At 37.2% G+C, this 10,785-nt stretch overlaps 1 protein-coding gene across 2 annotated transcripts in view; it reads right to left on the bottom strand.

Moving 5' to 3' along the window:
- Positions 1 to 3,540: 3,540 nt before the first annotated feature.
- The window catches only part of Chsy3 (chondroitin sulfate synthase 3), a 242,845-nt gene continuing 235,600 nt past the window's right edge, over positions 3,541 to 10,785 (bottom strand). The window contains exons 3-4 of one of the 2 annotated variants that reach the window (XR_003835424.1): positions 5,628 to 8,035; positions 3,541 to 3,605 (exon numbers count right to left, since the gene is read on the bottom strand). Coding sequence is in view for 1 of the 2 variants with exons in the window: in XM_021150917.1 (XP_021006576.1) it covers positions 6,473 to 8,035 (1,563 nt within the window). In the remaining variant the exon portion in view is untranslated. Of the gene's footprint in view, positions 3,606 to 5,596; positions 8,036 to 10,785 lie in introns of those variants that run through there. The other variant, XM_021150917.1, reaches the window with a different exon arrangement.

Below are 10,785 nucleotides of genomic sequence, written 5' to 3'. Positions count from 1 at the left end.
TTATTAAAGTCATGCTTGAGCTTTAAGCTTAGTAAAAGATTGTCTTGTATAAAAAATGAAAAAATAAGCATTATTAATATCAAGAGAACAATGTCAACTATATAAATAGTCCCAAAATAATATAATACCTTACCAGAAAAATATGCATATGTATGTATATGATTGCTTCACAAAAATGTATACATATACATTATATATATATACTTTGCCTATATATACATGTGTATACACATATGTGTATATATATATATATATATATTTACTTTTCAAAAGCAACATAGCTTTTGAAAATACACATTTAATTTTATTCATGAAATTCCTTCCTTAATGAAAAATTTGCTCAGTAAATATTTTGATGCAATACAGTTTTCATTAAATTCAGGGTTGAATATTGAACATATTAATTAGGGAAAGATAATCATTTGAGGGGGAAATCAAAGAATTCGAGTCATCTCTGCCTTCAGTCTTTAATGTAAATGCTCACCAGAGTGTATAAAAGCTGTTGGGACTCCAATCAACTGCCTAGGAGAAGAAATGCATTTCAGGCTGCTTTCAGCAGGCCAGGATCTCTAAGGAAGAAAGTGGAAAGCATCATGTGAGTGCCATCATTCCAGCTCATGAGTTACACAGAAGGACACTAGTTCGCAGACTTTGAGAAACTTGTCCAAATTGTAGAAAGCTTGTATCAAGATATTCTTGTGTGTGAAATACAGAAATGTAAATAAAATACTGAATGGTAGAGAGAGTCGTGAGCATGCTTAAATACCATGGACAGTGAGAGGGAAGTGGAAGAGAAGAAAATAATGACCATCACCCACCACTATCTTTAACCTTTTATTTTCCTTCTATTAGACTTTGCAATAGAAAGAGATACTGGAGCAAATTTGGTGAGTGGGGACAAATTATAGGGTAGTTGTGGAAATGGAATACTTACTATGGAATATTTTTAGGGATGGGAACAAACCTGAAGATGGGGGAAATTATTGTCATTTTTATATGAACTTTTGGCAAAGAGTTATTTTTTATTTATTTATTTATCATTTATTTTTATACTCCAGATTTTACTCCCACCCCCCCCATCCACCCTCTGATTGTTCCACATCCCATTCCTTCTCCCCACCCCACTGTCTCCACATGGATGTCCCCACCCCCACCCCACTTGACCTCTAAACTCCCTGGGGCCTCCAGTCTCTGGAGGGTTAAGTGCATCATCTCTGGATGAACAGAGATCCAACAGTCCTCTGCTGTATGTGTGTTGGAGGCCTTGTACCACCTGGTACATGCTGCCTATTTGGAGTTGTATGTCTTCACAGTTTTAGAGTTTTGACTTGGGAGTATTTTTACCAAATAATTTCTCAATCAATATTAGCTAATTGTTTAATGTGGTGGGTAACATGCGGGTCTCATCTTTGTTCATGCTGCTCTGTGTTTGTGTTTACATTGTAAGTCTTTTTACATAGTAAGACAACTTCATATATGATTTTATCAGCTCAATTGCCTGTTGACTAAATTCTCTAACATGGGACAGTAGAATTCTAAAAACCTGTTTAAGTATTAATAATGTATCAACAAACTCAATCTGAACTTTTTGTCAACCTGCAGAAATAATATATTGAAGAAGTTTCATTGAGATAAAACCCAGTATGGAGTAGAATCCCACATGTGGCTCAGATGTTGGTGGCACTGCAGATCAGAATAGAAGAGGGAAATGGACAATTGGATATGAAATTGAAGTTGACACTAAAATGTCCTGGCAAGCACGGTGGTTTCTGGATTGATCCAGATGCAGCTTCATCACCATCTGTGGAAATGAATCATTGCTGATGTCTCACATCATCCTCACCATCTGTCATGGCAAACTTGGCAGAACGGCTGGCATCTGAGGGAGGCTGTGGCTGAAAGAAGCTGGACCACATTGACTATGGAAGCTACTCCCTGTTGAGGTCTCTGAAGGATACAGGGACTTTTCGTCAATACAGACACAATCCTCTAATACAGCATGCTAAATAAAAGTAATTAAGATGCTGAAAGGAAAATGACAGGGGAAAGTAGGCAAGCCCACAGCAGTTAAAAATCTCTTCCTTTATTATCCGTGAAGACATCTCCTTGTTGGCTTATCCCTGTACCAATACCCCTCAACCCAGGGCACTTTCTAAAACTGAAACGCCTTTAGTAATTAAACATAAATTAGAAAGTAAGTGTATAAGTTTCTTGATTCCTAGCAGTAGATAAAACACTAGAGTAAAGCACGCTAGCTTCCTATAGGGCTCAGGACCACAGGCAATTAACTGAAGCAAAAGATAGTGGGAGCACAGCGGTTAGCTTGGCCACCTGAGCAGAATGTGCAGAGAGCTTTGCTTTTGCATTCAAACAGTATCATCACGGCCAACATGAAGCTACAGATATTTCATGGGCTACTGGAGACTTGCACTGCTATATTTATCTCCATGAACCAACTTGCTGTTAGGAGGGAGAAAAGGGAGAAGGCAAATCTCCAGATCTAGCACTGCCTACAGTGTTATCCCCAGGACAACATAATGAGTCTTAGCTGAATGAACTTCTGAACAATCAAGCTGATAGAAAGAAATGCCGTACACTGAGCTCTGTTCCTTGAAGGGAGGGTTCAGGTTTCATCAGTTCCAGCCACGGTGCTGCTGACTTTGGATTTCTTATGTTAAAATGGTTAGTTTATTGTCTATGTTTTTGATGAACATTTATTTACTTGCTTGGATCATGAGCACACATATGAATATTTCATCCCTGTACTAGGATCTCAAACTATTCATTATTTATAACGGTCTCAACTCTTAGATCTTGAAACATTTTGTTAAGGACAGTGTACTTATCTTGACTCTGTATGGGACTGACATATACAGCCACTCACATGCCAACCTTCATCAGTGTGGAACACTTCTGTACCTAGCTGGAGAAGATGAAACAGAAGGAGAGCTGTTGGCATCATGGATTTTGAAGATACTTTGCTGAAATCCAGTGTCTTGTCTGCATGTAGACAGCTAAAAGATTCCCTTTCCCTAGCAGATCTCGGTACAAAGGATCCAACAAAGTGGGGGAGGATTGTAAAGATAGTTTGTAAATGCAACAGACTTAGATTTCCCCAGAAGAACATGTGGCAACAGAAACAAGTTCAAGAGTGGATCAAATATGTCTATGTTGACAGCTGACCTTGGCCCTTCATTGATTAATATATCCTGCCCAATCCCCAAGAATCCATCTTTGGCAGAGGCCCAGGGCAAGGGCTTCCTATTCAGATATTTTAGCTTAAGCATAGATTGTATACAGTCACTTAAATGACGAAGGTCTCTGTTTCTTCATCTGTTGAACATATAAAATATTCTGTATTATCCTGAGAGCTATTTTGAGGATTGTACTTAAAAGGGAAATTAAAGTAAAATGTGTGGCATGCTGTTCAGTGGGTGGGTAATTACTTACCTGTAGTTTTGCTGAAGGACAAAGGAGCTTTGGGGTTGGGGGTGATATTTGTTAAAAATGTTCACATGTATCCAAATAAAAGAATGTTGTGTTTGCATAGCTGAGACTGCACATCTTTTACTTCTGACTGCATTCACATTGTATTTTCATTTAACCTTCATACATGGAGAAAACAGATACCATATTAACAGGGCAAATTCAATTTTACTAATATCAAGATCCTTAAATCTTCAGGGAATCCTGCATTATCTGAAAAAAAACTTGTCAGAAATTCAAGTTAAATTATAGAACATATTTTAGATACACCTATATAGAGAGTGCTGATTTGCAGTTACATTCAGATGAGATCGCTGTAGCCCTTCATTTCTTCTATACATTTCCACCAATTAACAAAGTGTCAACCCTACAAAGAACTATGAGAAGCTAAGAAACACTGAGAGTGGAGAGAAATGGTCTTCCCCAGGGAAGAGCACACCTATTGGTTATCCAACACCAAATGATCAGCTCTGAAAATGTATATACAATTCGCATCATAAGACAGGGAAGGTTATATTTAGAGAATCTATAAAAGTAAGATATATGAATTTCACAACAATTAGTAAGAAAGGGATCAAGGATTTGAAAGAAAGCAACAGAGGTTATGAGTGGGAAGGGGAAATGATGGAATTTTATTATAATCTCACAAATAAAAGAACCAATCATAAAATTAAAACACTACCTTGTCCCTTGGATAACGCTACAACTTAGAATATTTTAAATGAGGCATTTCAGGAAGCAGGAGTGGGTGGGTTGGGGAGCAAGGCAGGGTGGTGGAGGGTATAGGGCACTTTCGGGATAGCATTTGAAATGTAAATGAAGAAAATATGTAATATAAACTGTTTTTGAAAAAACGCAAAGAAAAAAATAAAAAATTAAATGAGGCATTTATGTTTACTATTCAGTAAAAACCTCTTGTTTCACTCATTTATGTAAAAGAAAATGGTAGGCTCAAGTAAGTTGCTAAAACATCAACTAATTATGATCGTTTGGTAATAATTATACAAAACAACTCACCGAACATTAACACATTTGCTTTTTAAGAAAACAAGTGTATAAAAGAGTTAAATGTAGGAAAATAAACTATTAAAATAAATCTTTGTGAAAACCGGAGACAATGTGGAATAGAGGTCAATTTTAAATTGCTGTCCCTGTCAAGATTTTAAAAATGAAAGTGTCATTAATTCTTCCCTTTCTAGGGAACTGAGAATTACTTAGATTATATGTTTAGGGATGGAGATTTCCATCCTGCTTTTCTCAATAGTAAGTAATGTTATTTTGAACCCTGAAAATATTTTCAGTAAAAGATGTTTTACCTGGTTAGGACCCACCGTTGTTTTGTGGCCTTGTGGAAGTCTGTTCCAAATAGCGACAATAATTTGTGAGATGTGTGCCCAAAATAATTTTGGTGAAAAAACTAAAGGCAATTTCTTTACTTTGTTCATACAGGGTAAACTGTAAAAGATGTATCTTTTCTTCATTAGAAACTAAAGACAGGTATGCAGACACATGTCAGCCAAAACAGTGGTCTGGGTGGTACCAAGAAGGTCTGAGTGGAATGCAAGAAAACAAGATCATTGCAGAGATTTAAGCGTTTTTCCTTTGCTTTTTGTGTAAATGTTACTTGTTTGCAAGATGATTTTTAAAAATAAATCCCATGAGGCTTCCTTGGGTACTTTTGTGCATTCTCCCTTACATTTCTTACATATGATTGTGTTTCTCTAGAAATTCTGTTTAAAGAAAACTGGAGAAATTAGATATTTCCCTAGGTGTTTTCTCATAATTATAAAATTAATTTTATTTATAATTTCCCCCAGGGTTATTATATTTTTATATACTTCCCAAGGCAGATTCTGAACTAGTCTTTTGTGCTTAGAGGAACTCCAGTCTCCAGAGACTGGGAAGAGAGTCCCCTTTCAAATGGCGGATTACTGAATGAAGAATGTATTCTTGTGAACCACTTCCGAAGGCAGAAGGAGTAAGGCAGAACACAATACATTTCTCATGATCCTGTGGCATTTTTTCCCTACATAGTGAAGCCAGCATGTTTTGGTGAACATGACCCTAAAAATTACATCAAATGAGACAGAAAGTAAACAACAGAGCTTTATCAATGTTTTTGAAAAAGAATACGGTTATACCTGTGTTTTATTATAAATAAACAGGTTCTGTCATATTTTATCTTCTTGCCAGCAAATGAAGGACATTGTTTCATAAAGCTTCTAAAATGTACACGAATATTTCATTAAATCATATTTCCTTGAGAAAATAAAGTCCCTTCGCATTTAGAGCAGACAGTTGTGAGGAGTTTGTAATTGTAAGACCAGGGTAGCCAGTACCGCTTGCTTGTGGAACAGCACTCCTCAGTTTTTAAAATTTTTTTTTCTTAAAAAATAAACATACAATCATAGGTGTTCATTTACTTTAAAAATTCTAACGATGAAGAAAATTATTGTCTATATATTTAAGTCCTCATATAAATTACAAAACTCAAGTTTCTGTCACAGAGTCCCTTCCCCATTGGGAAGCGTAAAGCACTTTTGTGGTACCTTTCACTGGTAAATATTTATATCACATTGAAGTTGACAAACAAAAGAAAAGTCAATATTGCATCTTTAAGCCCTAAGAGAACATTCTTCTAAGCTGTCTCTTGTGATGTATGAGCTCCCAAAGTCATTTGATTGCCATGATTTAACTCAATCTCAAATAAAGTCATATAAAAGTAAGACATGTATTGACTTCAGTAGAACTTCTGACTGTGAAATATCAGTGAACTGCAGACTCTTCTTGCTTGAGGTCAACAAACACCCTTTGGAAGACAATCAAGAATACTTTAAGACCAGGACAACAAAATAAAATTATAACAACAACAACATCAACAAAACAACAATAATAATAATAAAATAACAATAATAAAATAAAAATAACAACAGCCAACACTGAGGTAAACTCCCCTTTCCAAAGGCAATATGTATTGCCTGGACTGTCAGGAGAGAGTTCGATTATCCCTGACACCCAAATGTTTTTCTAACCAGAGTTCAGCCAGTTGCATGGTTGAGGCAAAAGTACTTGCTTTGGATCCTAAGCACATCTTATACTGCTTAGGGTCCAAGTTAGGATCACAATGAACAGGATGGAAAATATGCACCACTCCCACTTCTTGACTTCTGAAGGGCCGTAAGCCAGATAGGATGACTTTATTATAGAGATCTACATCTTCCAGTCCCCAGCCTTGTATTGAGGTATCAAATCCACCTGCACCCAGTAGATCGCTTTTGTAAATGCATGTGATTCCATAGCCATAGTCTCTCCAAAACCCAGTTTCCTTTGAGAATACAAAGTCACCCTCTGTGGGAGGATTTCTCATATGGGTGACCTTTGGGTCATACTGGCTAAAGATGATGGGGTAATATACCTGTTGTCCCTGAACTGTATTGTCTCGACAGCGTTGGAGGAAGTCTCCTCTGAAAATCAAGTCAACATCACAAAATAGCAGCAATGTGTCATTGTCAAACTGGGAAGAAGCCATTTCAAGACCAAGACCTCTGGAAAACTCTCCCTTCATGGGAATGAGCATCATTTCTGCACTGGGGTACCTGCTCTGATATTCTTGTATCAGCTCAATGTGCTTGATGGACTCTTGGCCGGCATCCCTGCTGAAAAGGATGATGACAAGCTTGACATTTTGCTTTGGGATAAGACACGTACTTTCAAAATTTTCCATGAATCTCAAGAAAATGTCGTACCTTCCAACGAGTGGAACAAGAATGTGTACTTTCTTTTCATTGTGCCCTCCTATGTCTTTGGCCTCTTGAAGAGAAGAGAGAATTTTTAGAGAATTGGATAAAAAGGAGAATGACTGCGTACCGCTGTTGATACTCTCCACCAGACGGTTGACGTCGAGTTCTTCCACCTCTCTGAAGAAAGGCTTGCTAAATGGCTGCTGAAGATAGGCATGGCGCCTCACAGGCACAGTCAGTTTCCTTCCTTTGTGCCTTTTGTACAGGAGTAGCAGATCCAATATGTACTCAACCCCATGCATGGGATCAACCCTGCGGTAGCCATACTGAATTTCCTTGAAGTCAATGAGCCGGCCCCTACTCTTGGCATTCTCGTTGATCATCTCCATCACCTGCAGGACAGTGTCATCCAGAGCTGACCTTAGGATGCTGTTGATGCTCTGTCGAGGAGGCTGGTTCTCTGCAGCTGAGTAAAGCAGCTTCCCCGTCAGGAACTCCCACTCCATGACTTCATTTCTCTCCCGAGGCTGGAAGTGGTTGAAGGACGGCGTCATTCCCAGCTGTTGGTCCTCTTTGCTCACTTCACTGTTGCTGAGCTTGCTCATGAGAGCGCTCTCCCTGTGGAGCTGGATGGTGCGGTAGCGGAGCTCGGAGATCTTGCGGCTGAGCATGTAGTTATGAAGTCTGTACTGGTACGCGGGCCTTTTGTTCGGATGGAGCGTGATGGCTGCGTGGATTTTGCTGTTGTGAAGGTCTTGGATGTAACCCTTGCGATTGTGTTCGTAGTTTTCATGGAACAGCTGCTGCATCTGAAAAGCGAACGGCAGCCAGAATGTGAGATGGGAATGAGAAGGAGAAGGAGCATAAAAACACTTAAATGAAAATAGTTAATAAATACGAACTTATGTGGCACTTCGTTAATAATATGCTTTGTAAAATTATATTTATATGAGATCACAAGTCTTATTACTAAAACCAACAGATAAAATTGTATTTATCATATACAGTATGAGCTTCTGAAGTATGTGAAGTTAGCAAAGTGACTAAATCTAGCTAATTAGCATATTTACTACATCATAGTTACCCTTTCATAAAGTCCATACTCCAAGCACTATTATTATTGACCTCAGCCTCTGCCTTGTATAATGGATCCTTTGATCTTATTTCTAGTGTGTCAGGGAAACATTTGACTCAACCCTCCTAGAAACAACCATTTTACTTTCTGCTTCTAATTAGATCAATATTTTTATTTCCACTTGGACTCAGATAACAAATGGTAAGAACATAGGAGGGAATACTGTAAACCAATGTTGTATGTATTTTCAAGGTTTAATATTTTTATTTCTCCTGAAAAGAGCCCCAAATCATTCAAATATTTCCAGAACTTCCTACTAGTCCTTTTAGAATAAAGACGCACAGAGGACATGACACGGGTATCTCTAAGAGGATGTTCATTGCAGAGTGAAAAAAAAGGACTGATACACAACAGCAGGAATAAATTCTTGGCCCGGTGAGCACTGAATGCTGGTTAGTGTCCTGGTATGCTAGTTCCACAGAAGTTCTTAGTAAGATGCTCATGTCAAGTTAGATCCACTTAGACATGCTTGACACTTACAAACCAGAAAAGTATTTAGACCATCTATTAAAAAGAAAAGAAAAGAAAAGAAAAGAAAAGAAAAGAAAAGAAAAGAAAAGAAGGAAAAAACAAAGCCAAAAAAACCTCACTAAACCAGGAGCATAAATGAAAAACACATTTTAAAATCATCATTTAAACTTCCAGCTCACACTTCTTCCTTTGACATGAAATTAAAAGATATGTGGTAGACCACACTCTTCAAGGTATAAACTGAGAAGAGAGGAAGAAGAGGGTGGAGGAAGAGAAAGAGAAGGAAGGCGAGGAGGACTTCAAGAAGTGTCAATGTACATGAGATGTTTGTCAATAAACTAATGAATAAGAAGAAAGGAATACTAGGATGCAAACTTAAGAACACAATATTAACACTTATTCACAAGCCTAATACAGACAACACAGCTTTCAGAAATAATCTTAAAGAACCAAGCAATAAGCTCACTATTGTATCATTGGGCATATCTTACAGGGAGGTCATCATTATATAGCTCATAGGGTTCATAGCTGGGTGAGGTTGAATATTACCTATCTCCTGTAATAACACACATACAGTACCTTCTACCACTGTGAATGCTAGCAAATAGAGGCTAAGTTTCCTGTTGAGTAAAAGCCATATTTCCCTATATAACCACAGTGTTTGGGAGTTCTATGGGACATCATCTGTCAATGACTGGAGAAGAGGTAAGACGTTCCTGTACTGGGGTTTTATTTGGTAGCCTATGGTGTCCAGTTTGGGAGTAGGAAAAATCCTTAAAAGTAGCTCATTTTTTAGCCGGGTGTGGTGGCACACACCTTTAATCCCAGCACTCGGGAGGCAGAGGCATGTGGATTTCTAAGTTCGAGGCCAGCCTGGTCTACAGAGTGAGTTCCAGGACAGCCAGGGCTATACAGAGAAACTCTGTCTTGAAAAACAACAACAAAAAAACAAAAAACAAAAACAAAAACAGCTCATTTTTATAAACTTCAGGTAATATAGAAAGTATGACAGTATCTTCATTACATTTTTACAGGAAGCATATAGCGTTTTGTTCAATTTTTTTCTTTCACATTTAGAGAGGACCAATCTATAAAGAAAGGATAGTCAAGCTAAGAGCTAGACTTTGAAACCAGTTGAAATTAAGTATGCATACGTATTTGAACACTGGGCTCTATTATCTGTAGGGAATTTCATAATCCTTTGTCCTTTGTATTTATCCTTTGTCTTCCTTGGACAATGGGAAAATGTCAAATACCTCAATGCTTACTGAAATCGCATAAAATAAAATAATAAAATAAAATTCAATACAATAAAATCACGCATGGCTTTTTAGCATTGTAGTCTATCTAAGTAGATAGCACTCAGCCAAAAATAATTCTATGGAAATAACTATACAAGGATATGGCAACCTTACATTAAAATGTTTTTTATTAGGAGTCTTCAGAGAATGTGGCTGGCACCTTCAAGTAATACATCTTTATTTTCATGGTTATCAAGGCACATTTTTAAATTTGGCTACATACAGTCAATGCTTCAGTGAACTTAATGTACTATTTGGCACATTTAACTACAAAAACATAACATTGTGAAGATTTCACCAAATTAAAGTTTATTGGGATTATGTTGTTTAAGTACCCATTAAGAATAGCAAGAGTTAAAAACTAAATGGCACAAATCATATTACATATGGAGTACACTAAAACTGTAGGAAAAGAATATGAAGTTTATATAGGAAATTATAGGAACATGGTTAAAATGATTTATATCTTATAATTGAATTTGTTTGTTGTTTTTTAATGACAGAACCATGTCATGATGACAGATCACAGCAGTAATAACACCAATGGCTTCTGCCATCCACAATGTCAATATCCGAGAAGCAATGAAACAAACCTATTATGAAAACAACAAATGTCCAAAGATGATTTTATGAGTTTATTGTTACACTTTAC

The sequence above is a fragment of the Mus caroli genome, chromosome 18 (assembly GCF_900094665.2).
Source record: "Mus caroli chromosome 18, CAROLI_EIJ_v1.1, whole genome shotgun sequence".
Lineage (NCBI taxonomy): Eukaryota > Metazoa > Chordata > Mammalia > Rodentia > Muridae > Mus > Mus caroli.
This window is presented reverse-complemented; position numbering and strand designations above follow the sequence as displayed.